The sequence below is a fragment of the Pipistrellus hanaki genome (genome assembly GCF_964339955.1).
Source record: "Pipistrellus hanaki genome assembly, chromosome: 17".
In the NCBI taxonomy this organism is placed as follows: domain Eukaryota; kingdom Metazoa; phylum Chordata; class Mammalia; order Chiroptera; family Vespertilionidae; genus Pipistrellus; species Pipistrellus hanaki.
Genome location: NC_140519.1, coordinates 18356198 through 18374182, shown reverse-complemented (window position 1 = coordinate 18374182; position 17985 = coordinate 18356198). Strand labels below are relative to the sequence as shown.

At 35.5% G+C, this 17985-nt stretch overlaps 1 protein-coding gene across 8 annotated transcripts in view; it reads left to right on the top strand.

Moving 5' to 3' along the window:
- CSPP1 (centrosome and spindle pole associated protein 1) overlaps nucleotides 1–17985 on the top strand; it is an 80812-nt gene that overhangs the window by 4433 nt on the left and 58394 nt on the right. For 5 of the 8 annotated variants that reach the window (XM_084864363.1, XM_084864361.1, XM_084864368.1 and 2 more), the window contains exons 2-7: nucleotides 2489–2597; nucleotides 4440–4539; nucleotides 11635–11738; nucleotides 12327–12350; nucleotides 16395–16475; nucleotides 17597–17695. In XM_084864363.1, the coding sequence (XP_084720489.1) occupies nucleotides 2499–2597; nucleotides 4440–4539; nucleotides 11635–11738; nucleotides 12327–12350; nucleotides 16395–16475; nucleotides 17597–17695 (507 nt within the window). In that variant the 5' untranslated portion in view covers nucleotides 2489–2498. The remainder of the gene's footprint in view (nucleotides 1–2488; nucleotides 2598–4439; nucleotides 4540–11634; nucleotides 11739–12326; nucleotides 12351–16394; nucleotides 16476–17596; nucleotides 17696–17985) is intronic. The other 3 variants (XM_084864367.1, XM_084864366.1, XM_084864364.1) reach the window with 2 other exon arrangements.

Sequence of the window (17985 nt, the reverse complement as noted above, 5' to 3'; positions counted from 1 at the left end):
TAATTGTTAACAGAATTATGTGGAGGCCTTAGTTCAGAGTCCAAAGAGGCTTGTTAACTTTTTTTTTAGATTAATGGCATTTCTGCTTAAATTATGTGTACAGTCCTATAGCAAAGTATATGTGTATACATATATATAATCCAAACATTATTTTTTTTCTACTAGACAAAAAATATTTAGGAAAATTTGGAGATTTTAAGTGACTTTTTTTTTTTCAGCATGAAAAGTACTATCTACTGTTAAGCTGTTTTGAATTTTCACTAGGAAAAATCTTTTGTGACAAATAGCAAATTAAAAATGGCTAAATATATTAACGTGTTGGCTTGAGGTATATTTGCTATAGCCATTTTAAAAAACTATTCTTTTTTTTTTTTTTTAAATATATTTTATTGATTTTGTACAGAGAGGAAGGGAGAGAGAGAGAGAGTTAGAAACATCAATGAGAGAGAGTCATCGATCAGCTGTCTCTTGCACACCCCCTACCGGAGATGTGCCCACAACCAAGGTACATGCCCTTGACCGGAATCGAACCCGGGACCTTTCAGTCCCCAAGCCGACGCTCTATCCATTGAGCCAAACCGGCCTCAGCAAAAAAACTATTCTTTTTTGAAGTAAATAATAGAATGATGTTCATATTATGTACTACTTGTATAAGTTTCAACATATTTGTTTAGGGTAAAGCTTGCTTGTCTGCATTTTTACATATTATCCCTCAAACATTAAATTCAGTGGGTGCTTTTTAAAAACTCTTTTGATATTGCTGATTGGTTCTCATATTTTTCTTGTCAAATTATGTTGACTTGCTTTTCTTTATAGCCTTCTTTTAATACTCTTTCTTTGTATTTTTTCTAGTTCAATTCAATTGTCACCCCCCTCAAGGGAACATTGCTCAGAATGTAGTTCTGGTCATTGCTTTTTCCCCCCGTCTGTGCTAATTTACTACAGCTTCAGCTATCTTGAAAAGAGTTAACTTTTTCTCCAAGGTGCTCTTATTGGCTTCAAATCAGTTTTTATTACTTTTTTTATTGTTGTTAATCCTCAGGGTAGGATTTTTTTTTCATTGATTTTTAGAGAGTGGAAAAAAGGGAGGGAGAAAGAGATACATACACACACATACGCGCGTGCGCGCGCGCGCGCACACACACACACACACACACACACACACACATTGTTGTGAGAGAGACTCATCGATTGGTTGTCTCCGTACATGTCCCGACCAAGACCGGGGATTGAACCTGTGATCCATGTACATGCCCTTGACTGGGAATCGAACCCAAGACTTTGAGGTGATACACTAACCACTGAGCAACACCGGCTAGGGCTAAAATAGTTAATTCTTAAATAAGCATCCGATGTGTTCTATTTCCTTGAATTTGAGTCTTGAATTTCTAACCAATGGCTGGAAATTTTCATTAGCATTTTTAACTAGCTCCACCTTAACATATCTAAACTAAACTTGTGCAAACCAGCTTCTTCTGACTTATTTCTGTCTAGGATTCCATCCATATTTAGTTTCTAGGACTTAAAATTTTAGTTGTCAGTGGCTCCTTTCTTGCCATCTATCCAGTTAGTCACTAAGTTTCATGGGTTTTTGAAAAAGGTATATTTAAAAGAGTACTAGTTTCAATGAGGAAAGGATAGTCTTTTAAAAAAACAGGATTGGAATAGTTTTATATCCATGCAAAATCAACAACAACAAAAAACACCCCAAACCAACAAAAAAACTGAACCTTACACTATTTGCAAAAATTAGAACAGATAATAGATTTATTACCAAATATGTTTCATTAAAATTGTTTCTCTCACACCTGTAAGAGAGAAAACTATACAGCTTCTAAAAGGAAACATAGAAGAAAATGATCTTGGGCTAAGAAAAAATTTCTTACATATGTCATAAAAACAAACAGTTGATTAAAAGTTGATGACATATAAATAAATTGGATTTCAAAAAATTAAACTTTTGGATATTGCACAGGTGTTTATAGCAGCTCTATTTATAATTTCCCAAACCTGGAAGCAACCAAGATGTCCTTTTTTAGGTAAATAAACTGGTACAAGCAGACAATGGAATATTATTCACTAAAAAGAAATGATTGATCAGGCCATGACAAGACAATTAGAAGCCTTAGCAATGCATGCTAGTCAGTGAAGCCAATACTGTAGGATAACAACTAAATGACATTCTGGAAAAGACAGACTCTGGAGACTGTAAAAGATCAGTGGTTGGCAGGGATGAGAGTGGAGGGAGGGATGAACAGCTGGAGTACAGAGGACTTTTAGGGCAGTAAAATTACTCTGTATGATTCTACAATGGGGGAAACATGTCATTCATATCTCTAACCCATAGAATATACACCACCACGAATGAACTCTAATGTAAGTTGGATGTGCCAATGTGGGGGCATGTTATTAGCCTAAAAATACTCTGGTAGAGTTGCAGCTTTGCTCATTGCAATGTTTTTTTCTTTCTTTTTTTTTTCTTTTACAGTTTTTGAAAGATGGCTGATAATTTGGATAAATTTATTGAAGAGCGCAAAGCCAAATTGGCCCAAGAAAAAGCAGAATTGGAAAGTGATCCGCCTTACATGGAAATGAAGGTAAAGTTAATCGTTTCCTTCAAAGATGCTTCATTAATAATTGTTTTTGAAGATTAGTCCTGTGTAAATGCAGACATCCTCTTCTCCGAGTCAGAATCTTTAGTTCTGTACTGTAGTTTGGCTGTGCTGTGAGAGCTTGGCACGACAAGATTTCAAATGCAGTTTTTTTATTTGTGATATTTTATATCTCACAGTTTCTCCTCTGTAGAGTTTTAATTAATACTTTATGTGCTTCATAAAATGATTAAGGGGCTAGCCCTAGTATAAGGAACTTTCAGAATAGAAACATAATAGATATGAAAGCAAGTTCTCATCCTCTGTGGGAAAAGTTAATATTTTAATGAATTATTATCTTAATTTTTTGAAGCCTACAAAAGTGAATTGATTGGAATAGTTTGTTACTTTGTATACTTTATTTTCAGAATGTAAATTTATTAAAATGTTTCCGAAAGCAATGTCTGCAAAAGCTTTCTTAAACTTTCCTAATTTTTGTTGAAAGTGATTCATCCATTTTAGCAATACTTACTGAGATTGTGCTAGGATACTGTGCTGGAATCTGACAATACAGCACTAATCTAGATGTGGCTCCTCCTCTCATGGGCTCAGTATATGTAATAAGATACAGGATATGGATTAATCTGTGCCATATGGTCCATCATAATGAGGGTAACCACATACTGTATATTGGTTTGCCCAAGATAGTCCTGGTTTACTTGTTGTCTCATCTGGTTTAGCATATGTCTTGGACAAACGTATCCTGGTTGAAATGATAAATAATACGGACATCATAATTATAATAGAATGTACATAGCTAACATTTATTGTAAATAAAATATGAATGAGGTAAAGTCTGAGGTTACATTGATATTTCATATGAGTTTATGAGATAAGTATTGTTATTATCATTTTCCAAATGAGTAAACTGTGGTATGGAGAAATTAAGTACTGTAATGTGTCTAAAGCGATAGCAGAACAAGGCTTTGATTCCTGGCAACCTGAATCCTGTGTTTGTTCTGTTAACCACCACACTAGGTTGTCTTTTCTGCCATAATACCTGCCTCTTACAAGGAATGGTAAGAAGGACTTTAGATGTGTTATCTCATTTAATCACAATATCCCTGTGAAGTAGATGGAATTTTTTTGTATTTGTTTTACAGATCAAGAAAGTGAGGCTTAAAGGAGTTAAGTAATTTGCCCATGTACATAAGAGGTGGCTTATGGATCTGAACCTTCATGTGTCCAGCTCCAAAGTCCATGCTCTCAACCATTCTCTAGTCCTTAGGATTAGTTTACAGTGTTTGGAAAGAGTTACTACATAGCTTTAAATACAGCTTTATTATAATTTCTGATATGAAATAGTACATAATAATGTTTAAGCATTAGTTAAAGTATCACCTATTCAGTGAGGCCTTGCGGTCTGGCCCCTCATCATTTTTGAGCCTCCAAACCCTGCTGTATTGTTTCCCATAGTTCCTTTCTCCCACTTTCTACGTATTACATAGCTTAATTATGTATTATGTTTATTGTTTGCCTCCACAATAGTCTATAAGCTCCAGGGAGGCACAGATTCTTTTTTTTTTTCCTTCACTCATGTATTTTCAATGCCTAGGACAATGCATGGCAGGAACTCAGTGACTGTTGATAAGTGAGTGAGCTAAATATTAGAACATTTATTATAGTATTAACTGCTTTTGTTTAATTCCCTAAACTTGACACTTACATTTCTTCTATGATGTACCATGTAATTTTGTGAAATTGTTAAATAAAAGTACTGAGATTAATTGTATATTTTGTATAGTTTTTCCCCCCTCTCTGCTTTTGTAAATATTGTATCTCTTTCAGGAAAAAGCATCAGAGAAGCTTTCTGAAAACAGTAAAATATTAATCTCCATGGCTAAGGAAAACATACCACCAAACAGCCAACAGCCCAGGGGTTCCTTAGGTATGTCATTAGGTGTGCTAAATTGATTTTAAGATATTCTAAGCAGGCTGATGTGAAAGAGCTTTGTCTTGGAAGAAATCAAAGGTATTTTGAGAATCCTGGTAACTCTTTCCTTTCTGAAATCTTACATGTGACAGATCAGTAACATGTGAAATATATATACTAAGAACCTTGTACTTTTTAAAAAAATGCTATTGCTTTGATTATGATTTATGGAATTGTAGCAGTAAGTATAACTAATAAAAAATTAATTGAAAAATTTGAGTGTGTGTGTGTGTGTGTGTATATGAGAGAGAGAGAGAGAGTTAATTATTGAACAAAAATGGACTTGCCTTTATTTAAAAATCAAAAAAATATGCTGAATGGATACAACATGCTGTTAGTGAAAGACCATTTCATTATTTTAAAAAAATTTATTTTTTGCCGAAACCGGTTTGGCTCAGTGGTAGAGCGTCGGTCTGCGGACTGAAAGGTCTTTTCCCCCAAAAAAGAATCTGAAATTTGAATTTAAAAAATCAGCCTATTCTGGCGTTAAACTGTTAGTAAACCACCTTGTCCTTGAGTGAAAGCAAAGTTAATTATGTACCAAACTGATTGGTACTTGGAGTAGATTATGGAAGGTGTCAAATAGCACTTACTGTGTTAAATTGAAATTATTAGCCTCCCTGTTTCTGGTCTAGTTGCAGTGCCTTTGGGCAAGCACTTACACTTCTTAACAGAGCTTGCCTGTTCTTAGAAAGGCCTGTCTGTAAGGCCTGGCCCTTGGCCAATGTCTGGAACTTAGCTAGTTAGTAAACAGTTCTGTACCGATACAAAACTTTCCCTAAGTGATAAGAGTAGTTCATTGTCCCTGAACTGTTTGTAAACGATGTGATTTATGCAGAAATGGCTGCTTTTGGGGAGTCTGGTAGTGCTAGTCAAGAGTGTGCCTATATGACCATCTCACAATAGACGCTTAGGGCACTAAGTCTGTAATGAGCTTCCTGGGAAGGTAACACTTCACATGGGTTGTCACAACTTCTTGGAGGAATTAAGGGTGTCCTGATCAGTGGTCGGCAAATTCATTAAGTTAAAAGAGCCAAATATTAACAGTACAACAATTGAAATTTCTTTTGAGAGAAAAATTTTTTAAACAAACTTCTTCTATCACTACTTCTTCAAAATAGACTTGCCCAGGCTGTGGTATTTTGTTGAAAGGTCACACTCAAGGGGACAAAGAGTGGCTTGTGGCTTGAGAGCCACAGTCCTAGATTCCACAGGGAAGAACTCTTGGAAGTTTGCATTTAGTTACCTCTGGGCTTTGCCCCATGTACCTTTTTCCTTGGTTAATTTTGCTTTGAACCCTTTCACTATAATAAACTGTAAAAATGAGTATAAAAACTTCTGCATTCTTTGAGCCTTTCTAGTGAATCCCCAAACCTGGGGGTGGTTTTTGAGGACTCCCAACACTCCTTTTCAGTGCTCTCACCTCTATATTTTGGGTAATTCAAGAATTTGTTTTCAGTGTCTGTAGTCCTAGGTGTTTCTTTCACTGTTCTGGGCAGTATTTCTCACTTTTATATCAGAATGCCATTGTTCAGCATTGGGGGCTCCAAAATGCACTGGATTTATTTTGTCTGTCATGCTGTGAAGTCATTTTGGAAATTTGCAAGCAAAAATATTACAGATTACTAAAGTAAGATAAGAAATTTTACTCTGTTACTAGAAATTATTTTATATGATTTTTAAAAATTCATTTTATTTTTTTCTTTTATTTTTTCTTTTTGATTTTTTAAATTAAATTATTATCTTTGTACATATACCATTTCTCCCCCCCCTCCCCAATACTAAAAATTCATTATCAGAGCTCAGCTGTTGTTGCTCAATGGTTGAGCATCAAACTATGAACCAGGAGGTCGTGGTTTGATTCCTGGTCAGGACACATGCCCAGGTTGTGGGATGTTCCCCAGTAGGGGGCGTGCAGGAGGCAGCTGACCAGTGATTCTCTCATTGTTGACGTTTCTATCTCACCCTCTCCTTCCTTCTCTGAAATTAATAAAAATATATTTAATAAACTATCAGAAAGCAAGCAATAGCAGAATTTCACATTGCAGAAAAGTTACTAGAGTTGAGACTAAGCTAAAAAATGTGGAGACTTTTGAAAATAGACAAAAGGAAATAGTTGATTTTGTTTTCTAATTTTTGGTTGCACTTTCTAATTACTTTTATTTAGCATATTTTATCTTAGATTTCTCTCTCTCTCTTTTGTTAATCCTCTTCCAAGGATATTTTTTCCATTGTTTTTAGAGAGAGTGGAAGCGAGGGAAGGAGGGGAGGAGAGAGAGAAACATTGATGTGAGATACACATAGACTGGTTGCCTTCCACAAGCACCCTGATTGGGGGTGGGGAGCAAACCTGAAATCCAGGTATGTGCCCTTGACTGGAAATGGAACTCGAGATTCTTTGGTGTGCAGGCTAACCCCTGAACCACACTGGCCAGGCAGTTCTTTTATTATAAACTAAATCACAGACATTCTACCTTTCTTGTTCAGTTTGTACAAGTGGGTGATTTGTAATACCTTTATACTTGAGGTTTGAGTACAATGTTCTACTCAGTTAATATAGTCATATCTTTGATATGTCACCTGCTTAGGTAAAGTCCTGTTATTTCTTTCTTTTTTTTTTTTTAAACTTAATCTTTATTGCTCAGATTATTACAATTATTTCTCCTTTCCCTCTCTATAGCTCCCTTCCACCCTGTTCCCACCCCACCCTCTGCCCTTATCCCCCCCCCCCATTGTCCTCATCCATAGGTGTACGATTTTAGTCCAGTCTCTTCCTGCACTACCACACTCCTTTCCCCCTGATAATTATCAATCCACTCCCTTTCTTTGCCCCTGATTCTATTATATTCACCAGTTTATTCTGTTCCTCAGCCTGTTATTATTTCTTATAATTTGTCCTTTACTCATACATAATGCTTTCTCATGGTAATATAATAAAGAAAACAGGAAACTAAGTGTTCCATGGTAATTGTTTTATAAAGTATTTATTATGAGTGCTATGTTAGAAGGTATATTGATTTTAAAAAAGATTATATACTTCAGTTTAAAATATTATATATAACTCACAAATACTGTGGAAGCCAAATACTTGTAATTGGGTAATAATGTTAACTATCTTAAAGTGATTCTGTTGTCTGGTGAAGTGACATCACTTCACATTACTGACACTAAGGCCTTACTTGCCACCAGAACCACCAGAAGACAGCTGCTCTGAATAAGTAAGTCTCACCATGTTTCTTATCTCATTAAGTCCACTGTGAAATCAGAAATGTTAATGCATAGTGTTAGGTAAATATTTAAATTGTTCCATATAGTTCTTTTTTTTTTAAATATTTTTTTATATTTTTTATTTTTTTAATATATTTTATTGATTTTTTTTTTGCCCCCCTCCCTCCCTCCCACACATCCCCTCCCTCCCCAGAGTTTTGTGTCCATTGGTTGTACTTATATGCATGTATAAAAGTCCTTCAGTTGATCTATTATCTCCCCCAGATCTTCCTCCCCTCCCTACTGTAATTTGACAGTCTACTTGTTGATATACTGTCTCTATATCTATCTTTTGGTTCATCAGTTTATAATGCTCTTTATTATCCACAAATGAGTGAGGTCATGTGGTGTTTCTTTTTCATTGATTGGCTTATTTCACTCAGCATGATGTTCTCCAATTCCATCCAGGTTGCTGCAAATGATGAGAATTCCTTCTTTTTTATGGCAGCATAGTATTCCATTGTGTAGTTGTACCAAAGTTTTTGATCCAATCATCTGCTGACGGACACTTAGGCTGTTTCCAAATTCTGGCTATTGTAGATTGTGCTGCTATAAACATAGGGGTGCATATATCCTTTCTGATTGGTGTTTCTAGTTTCTTGGGATATATTCCTAGAAGTGGGATTACTGGGTCAAATGGGAGTTCCATTTTCAGTTTTTTGAGGAAACTCCACACTGTTCTCCACAGTGGTTGCACCAGTCTGCATTCCCACCAGCAGTGCACGAGGGTTCCTTTTTCTCCGCAATCTCGCCAACACTTGTCGTTTGTTGATTTGTTGATATTGGCCATTCTGACAGGTGTGAGATGGTACCGCATTGTTGCTTTGATTTGCATCTCTCGGACAATTAGTGACTTTGAGCATGTTTTCATGTGCCTTTTGGCCTTCCTTCTGTCTTCTTTTGAAAATGTTCTATTTAGGTCCATTGCCCATTTTTTAATTGGATTATTTATCTTCCTTTTATTTAGCTGTATAAGCTGTTTGTAGATGTTGGAGATTAAACCTTTATCAGTGGTATCATTTGCAAATATGTTCTCCCACACTGTGGGCTTTCTTGTTGTTTTGTTGATGGTTTCTTTTGCTGTAAAAAAGCTTTTTATTGTATTTTTATGACCTACCTTTAATGCCACAAAATGAGGGTGCTAAATGACAAAAATAAAAATTAAAAAGTTAGTATTTTCTGTTGACTAAATCTTAAATTAATAAAATTTTAAATAATTCAGAAGACATTATATATTACTTTTTAAAAAGATAATTATTATATGAATCAGTGGTAAAAAGCAAATACTCCTGATAAATAAAAGTAAATAGTATGAAGAGTATTTTACAAATGAAAGTGAATCACATTTCGTTTCCTATTCTTTCACGTAAGTCACCAAGTGAAACTGAAAAACAGCCCAGGCGGTGTGGCTCAGTGGTTGAGCATTGACTCATTGATTCCCGGTGCCTGGGTTGCAGGCTTGATTCCCAGAAGGGGGCATATAGAAGGCAGCTGATGCGTTTCTCTCTCATTGATGTCACTTCTCTCTGTCCCTCTCCCTTCCTAAAATCAACATAGTTAAAAAAATAAAAAAACAGTAGTAAAAGCCACCTTAAACCCATGACTTTTCAGAAAGCTGTGAATTACTTGTTCCCTGAGAGGAAAGCTCAGCATGTTGGGAGGCATCCTCCTTGCTGCCTGTTGTCTTTCTCTCTGACACAGTAGAGCATCCTTTGTGACTACGTAACTACAGATAGGTAACTCTGGTTACCGGGAATTATGCTTCCTCTCTGTATGCAATCAGATGAAAAGCAAAAAGGAAATATTAAGAATAGTGTGTCCTCTCTTTCCTTCCTCATACTCAGGCATTCATTTATTTATACATTCACACCTTAATTCAGTGAACATTTCTGGGGTATAAGTTGTGTGCCAGGTATTATAAAATTGAATAAAGCATGGACTTGGTTTTAATGGGTTTAATGGGTTTAAAAATATGTTTTTTATTGATTTCAGAGGAAGGGAGAGGGAGAAAGGGGGGGAGAGAGAGAGAGAGAGAGAGAGAGAGAGAGAGAGAGAGAGAGAGAGAGAGAGAGAGAGATTAATGATGAGAGAGAACCATCAATCGGTGTCCTCTCACTAGGACCAAGCCCACAGCCTGGGCATGCGCTTCTGATTGGAATCAAATCTGGGCCCCTTCAATCCATAGGCTGGCACCCTATCCACTGAGCAAAACCAGCCAGTTTATAGTTCAGTTTCTTTTGTGGTACTCTATTCTTAATGTAAGAATTCAAACATTCTCCCTCTAGGCTTAAATTCTGTACCTATAAAAATAAGGTTTAGATTCCTTTGTGAGGAAGAATGCCTTTCTAGGATAAGTTAAAATTCTAGGCATCTGGAATGCTTTAGAATAGATTCTTTTAGAAAGAAACCTGGGAGCCTGCGTAAGAGGTGTCCTAAGGAATCTATACCCTCATTCCTCAGGAGTTAAATAAACTTTAGTCTGTTTGCCCCTGAAATAGCTCAATGATGTAATAAAGCAGTGATATGACGCTTTCATGTTAAGTTGCCATCATTTAGCTGCATTGTGACAAATAAGGCACACAAATGGTGATCCTTATCAGTTCATACAGCAGTCATTTACTTCATCTATACTGGTTGTCGCTGACTCTAAAGAGATTTTTTATTTTGTTTGTTTACAAATAATTTTTTTTTATATATAGGACTAAAAAAGGTAGGGGGCTTTAAAAATCAAATACTTACCTGATATCTGTACTTCTTGACATAGTATTTTAGCATTTAAAATATTCAAAAAGTATTTAATGTAATCACAGTTTTATTGAGATATGATTGATATAGCATAACGTTTACCAATTTAAATGATATAATTTAGTGGTTTTTAGTGTGTTTAGAAGTTGTGCAGCCATTATTATTGTCATCACCCAAAATGTAATTTTATTTTTGAAAGGAAAAACCTAATCTATGGAAGGAAAAACCCTGCTCAACATTGAAATTTTTCTTGAAAAATTATCCTTTTACTGAGTTTTTGTTTGGGATGATGAAAAATTTTTCATAGTGGTGATGGTTGCACATTTTGAATGAACTTAATGGCACTGAATTGCTAAAATGATAAATTTTATATATATTCTTGCACAATAAAATTAATATTTATGTGAAATCAGAATTGGTAGTTAAACTTTAAAAATTTTTGGAAATTTCAGTCTAAGCAACACATGGTCCTCATTTTTTCAGACATGTCATAGCAAGGATATTCTTACAGGTTAAAAATCATGTTACTAGTTTTCAGATTAAAAACAGATATTAGCTAGCATGTTATAAGTATTTTTATAGAAATTTCAGTGGAATTAATTGAAGTAAAGTTTTTTTTTGCTTTAATTTTCCTGTCCTTGAAAAAACAAGATGCCAAACAATGTAGAACTATTATATAAAGGGGGAATTAGTGAATATAACACACATGCGTACATATACATGCACATGCACACATAACGTATAGTAACTGTTTATAGATGCATAAAAAGTTTCTGGAAGTAGTTAGAAGAAACAGTAATGTCAGTTGTTCTGGGAGGAAAGCTGGGTGGCTGGTTTCATGGGTACGAGTGATATTTTCCAATATATAAATTATTACCTATTAAACATTTTAAATAAAAATTTTATTATCCTGATTCTAGTCTCAGAATCAGCATGACTTTGTTCCTTCCTGTACTGTGCTGTTATAGGAGAGCGGATTGAAATTAAGATTGGTTTGAAAATGAGCTACATTACTTTAAGAAGTTGTGTTCTTTCTAGGACTTGATTATGGATTGAGTTTACCACTTGGGGAAGACTATGAACGGAAGAAACATAAACTAAAAGAAGAATTGCGGCAAGATTACAGACGCTATCTTACTCAGGTAAAAAGTTCTGTTAATTAGTTGAATCTTATGCTTCAGAAGTCATTGAGCCTATAACCCCAGCATGTGCCGTTAATAGGAATCGAACCTGTGACCTCTTGGTTCATGGATTGACACTCAACTAGTGAGCCACACTGGCCAGTTTTAAAATTCAATTTGCTGCCGGGACCCGGTTTGGCTCAGTGGATAGAGCGTCGGCCTGTGGACTGAAAGGTCCCGGGTTCGATTCTGGTCAAGGGCATGTACCTTGGTTGCGAGCACATCCCCAGTAGGGGGTGTGCAAGAGGCAGCTGGTCGGTGTTTCTCTCTCATCGATGTTTCTAACTATCCCTCTCTCTTCCTCTCTGTGAAAAATCAATAAAATATATTTAAAAATAAAATAAAATAAAATTCAATTTGCTTTTTAGGTTATAAGGTTATTTTAAATAAGCATGATGTCTGTAGTCATCCTAAGATATTCTTAGTTTTTAATCTACTTTATACTGTTTGTCCCAGATTTATAAATGCTCTCTTATTTATTCTGATTTTCACATGGAGAGAAAGGATTTTGAATACATTTCATCTTTGGTTTGTTTCCTTTGACTTTAGGGTATTACGGAAGCAAAGAGAAAGGTAGGGTTGCCTGCAAAATGTTCTCCTTTAGATTTTTATTTTTTTAGATCTAGTTGCTTGCAATCATTGGCATTTATGATGTTGCTGCTCTCTCATGGGAAAAATAGCTTCATTTGTGATTTTGAGACTGGCTCCAATTTATAATTTTGCTTTTAGCAAAATGACATTATAATTTTCCATTAATTCAGTTAAGCATTATTTTGATTTCCACTTTGCATTTGTTTTTGTTTTCTTATGCATCCTTTAGAAATGTTCTGCATCTGTTGTACGTCCATTTGTTTTCATCATGCAGGTTTTGTTCTTCAAATTATGCTATAATCACATAAAGATTGATAAAATAGTAGGATATTCAAGGTGCTTTAAGATATTTTTGAACTGGGTTGTCAGGATTTGGATGACTAGATATTTTTTTGCATTCAAACATGTAAATTGCATTTGTAAATGTATATTGGAAAATAAAGACAAACAGTCTTATAGAACTGTTTTAAAAAATAATCTCTCACATCCATTCAGCATTAAACACTTACCATGAAGATGAATTAAGTATGAATCCTGTCTTCAGTGGGCTTAGAACCTAGCTGTAGAGATAATACTCATACAAAAGTAATAACTCTAAATGAGAAGGATAGTATGGTTAGGAAAGGACTCAGTGCTATTTTGTAAGGCATGATAGGATAGTATTTGGATGTGGAGGGAAAGCTTTTCGGATGGGGAGTTTAGAATAAAGAGGGGCTTGAGAGGTAGACTTTAGCTTTATATGAATGAGGCATATCAGGCTTACCAGCCTGGCTGAGTTAGATCCTTTTGAGAGCAGTGAGAAGTAATCATGCAGACAGAGAGGTTAGGATCTGGTTAGAAGGCAGTAAATGTTTAACTTGGTGTATAATAGGCAGTGGTGACATATTATACCTGCTTAAGCAGCCTATGAGGAGCTTTGTAACTGTTTTAGGACAGTTAGTTGTACATGTTAGAGACTCTTATTGTCCTAAATTAATATCACAGATTTTTAATTGATCTCCTTCCATTAATTCTTAGACCATTCTCCATGCTGCTTTCCAGAATGATCTCGCCTTTTTACTGATTTAAATACTTCGGTGTCTTTTCACTCACTGTTGTCAGGATGAACATTGAATTCTGTAGGATGGCATGTGAGGTCTTCCATGCTCCAGCCTGCCTCCCTAGCCTTGTACCTCATCATTCTCCCCAAATCCCCTTCATTGGGTAGGGTTTTCCTCTGATAGTTATCATTTTCACTTGTACTATAGTACTTCATAGATATACGATTTTAAACAAAGAATGGTGGTGGGAGGCATAAGAAGAAATGGCCTTTAATAAAGGGAAAGAGATCAAGGAGTAAAAATGTTTAAATTCAAAGGACTGTGAAGTTTTGTTTTTTTTTTAAATTTCTTTATTGATTAAGGTCTCACATATTTGCCCTCATCCCCCCCCATTCCCATCCCAAACCCCTCCCGATGCCTGTCTCCACCCCCCTGTTGTTCATAACCACTGGTTAGGCTCATATGCATGCACACAAGTCCTATGGTTGATCTCTCCTCTATATCCCCACCCTCCCCTACGTTCCCTCTGAGGTCCGTCAGTCTGATCAATGCTTCCCTGTCTCCAGGTCTGTTCTTGGGACTGTGAAGTTTTTGATGTTGGATTATCAAGAAAGTAGTTGTGGTAGAGGAACAGTAGTTCCTTAATATAAAAGAGACAGTTTTTGTTGATATCTGAGAAAGGGAGAGTGGAAAGAAAGCAAAGGAAAAAGAAAATGACATAGGATATGGGGATGTGGCTGCAGTGGCTTCCTTGACCCCTGGATTATGTACACTTTTCCAAGTATCATTTTTTTTCTGTATTTCTTGTGGCTTTGGGACCCCAAGCTTGTAGATAGCATGAATATTTTTAAAAAAATCAAATCTTTAAACTTTGTTAATGAGAACCATTAAAACAATTACTATATCTACCATGTTCTTTCCTATTTTTAGAATAAAAGACACGACCATCTAACAGTACAAGGACATATTCTCAGAAGAACAGTTGTTAAATTGATTCAGTAAACTTATAATTTCTGCCCAGACCTCTCTACTGAACCTCAAATTTTTGTATTTGGCTGCCTATTTGACATTTTCACTTAGAAATTTAATGAGTATCTCATGTTGAACATGTCTAAAAGGGAATTCCAGACTTCTGTTTTTCCCAGTCCTATTTCCTAGAAACCTGGACTGCCTGTAGGCAGTTCTTTGTTTTTATTTACTAGTAGCCCTGTGCATGAATCCGTGCACTTGCAGCTTACTGCCCCACCCTGCCCTCCTGCAGCTCTCCACCGCTTGTAGATTGGTTGTAATGTTATGGCACCCTGGCTTTGCATATTTGCATATTCCTCTATTTTGCATATTCCTCTATTATTAGATTTTGTCTTAGCACTTACCACCTTCTAATGTACATTGTTTATTCTTTTTTGTCAGTTTCCCCTGTTGAATATAAGCTTTAGGAAGGCAGAGTTCCATTGGAAGGAGATCATGTTCTCTTCACTGATGAGTCTCAAAAGTATCAAACAGTTTTGAACATAGTAGGCATTCAGTATTTATTGAATGAATGAGTGAATGGTTAAAATTATTTTTTCTCTTTTTTTGCAACACATTGTATTGGCCTTATTGTTTATTTTTTTCATTATATTGAAAATTTCAAATATCCTGGACCTGGATTGGGAGTGGGGAATTGCTCAGTGAAGGAGTGAGGTGCTTTATCTATCTTTCCCAGGATTGGAACAGGAGTGTGTTCTATTGTAAATGTATAACTCTACAAATGATTATATTTACTGTTTGCCTTGATATATAGGGGATTGATAATATGACTCATGAGTCAGATTATTTCCCTTGACAAATAAATTTAGAGTTCTACCAACTTTCAGATTAGCTTTTGTAGCACAAATAAAATTATTAATAAATTTAGATTTAATGATTTAGTTTTATTAGTCTGTTCCCATATTTTGAATACAACTCTATTGTAGTTCTTAGTTTATTGTATTGTAGTTATTTGTTTACCCAACTGAATTGTAAATCCCTTGATTATAGAGAACATACGCTTATTTTTCTCTCCCAATCACCTTGAAAAAAGTAACTGAAAAATATTACATGGTCAATAATTGCTTGTTTAATGAATAAATAAGAGGCATGGAGCTGGACAGGTTAATAACTATTGATTATTTAATCCTCATAACCTACTCATATAGATGACACTCCTGTTTGACAGACAAACCGCTGCTTATATACGACTAAGCAGCAGTATCAGCAAGTTGGGGATTGTATAAATTTTTTACTAGTCCCTTGTGTTTGCTTTATAGTATTTAAAGAGATGTTACATTTTTTTTATCTTCCTTGATCCCAAATACCAGCTTTGGTAAGTAGGCAGAGCAGATACCATTCTCATTTGATAGAAGAAGGAAGTATGGATCAGGGCAATAAAGGGATTTGCTCAGTGCTGCACATCAGGAAAGTGTTGGGGCTACTTCTAGAACCTAGCTCTTTTGACTCCTAGTCTAATGCCCTGTCTACACACTGCATTATCTAAATGTTTACTGAACAAAAATGGAAGGACACATAAAGAAACTGTCTTCATAGTCTATATCTTCTGACATTTTAGTAGATAGCCACTTATAATTGTAAGGAAAATAACGTTATTGCAGCATGCATAGGATATTTGTGAGGAAGTGTAAATTTTCCTTAACAAAAGAATAGTAGGGCATCAAGAGTGAAGAGGAATATGAATTAAGCAACTTCTCTTCTTATGCTTTATAAAATCACCTTGAATCAATATATATATAATGCAAATGAAAATTAAGATTTGATTCTCCTCTTCAGGAAGTTGTGGATTGGAAGAAAATTATCTTTTCCTAATTATGATTTGTAGTTTCTATCTTCGTCTCCATTTTTTTTTTGCTCCGCATAATATAATAGCCTAGAATATCTTACTTAAAGACATATTTATGAAATCTTTTATAAAGGCAATTAGATAATATATTTTTTATATGTATATGCACAGAAAAATTTTCTATCCACGAGTGAAACAGATCCATCTACTCTGGGAGTTTCTCTTCCTATTGGTGACAGGTTATCTGCCAAGGTAGGTAGATGGGAGTAGTTATTGTGGGTAGCGGTTTTATGAGGAATCACAATCATGAAAAAACATATTCCGGATTTAAATGCAAACAGATTCCATCATTTTCTGTTCTTGAATATATTTATTTTTCCAAAAGTCTGAAGAGTCTCTAGGTATGCTGCTTAAAATTTTTTTTGAACATTACATTTAAAACTATGTAATGTGACATATTTCTTTAATATGTTGATAATTGAATATTCATAATTTGCATTTTCCGGAATTGGTTTCTGAGTTGTAAAGTCTATGCTCTGTAACAGCAAAATGAATAGACGGTGGAATATGCTGAGTTTTTATGTAGGGTGAGGGTGTGGAAAAATGTCTATTTCAGTCACGCCATAAATACATGTACATACTCTTTAGAGCACATGTGTCAAACACAAGGCCCGCGGGCCAAATCTAGCCCGCCAGGCCTTACAATGTGGCCCGCACCGCGCTGTCATCACTGCACTCCGCTGTCAGTTTATGACATTGTCAGTTTATGACTGTTCAGTAAACCATTCGGCCCGCGATTTAGGCTGGATTTTAGATTTTGGCCCCTTCTCTGATTGAGTTCGACACCCCTACTTTAGAGGTTTCAGCAGAACATTTACATTATAATGTTTTGTTGTCTATGATAATTTAACTTTTATATTTAAAATGGCTAGCAGCAGGCCTTTTGGGAGAGGTGGGTGCTGGAGCAGGAGATAGCTCTGGAAAGAACGAAAGTAAGGTGATCAGTCTTCTTGGGAACATGCTAATGACAGACTTCCTGGCAAACACACTGTGCATTTACTAGTGGGAAAGATTTATTTATGATAATTTTGACATAGTGCACCTGGATTATCTAGGATTGCTGTTGATAAACCTAGAATCCGTGGATTTACGGGGCATGCCTTAAGCATGTTGTGATGCTTAGGCATTTTAACCTGATAGAGAAGGGGAGCTGCACTGATGGTCTGTAACCTCCTGCTTTGCAACTACTGTCCTTAAAATTATTAGTAAAACTTAATTCTGGGCAAGATCACTGATTTGCGTGTCTGATTTAACATTAAGGTACTTTTTTCCTCAAGCAGAAATTAACATTGCCTTTTGGTGTTTATTTTAAGGAACGGTTGAAACTTGAACGCAACAAAGAATACAATCAATTTCTCAAGGGTAAGGAAGAATCCACTGAAAAGTTCAGACAAGTAGAAAAGAGTACTGAGGTGGGTGTTGCTCTTAAAATCAATCTTTAATGCTACAGATAAATATTTTGCACTTTACTTGAAATACAGTAGGTCCTTGGGTTACGTCGGAGATCTGTTCCTGTGGTGCCATGTAACGTGATTTTCGCCGTAAGTGGGAACCCACCTACATAAGCACTTGTCACTCACATGGAGCACATACACAACAGTAATGAAGTGGAACATAAAAAAAATTTAAAAGAAAGATAACAATTTCTGAGCTTTACTTGTGGTAAATAATAAAAAACATAAAGCATATATGTACATATATC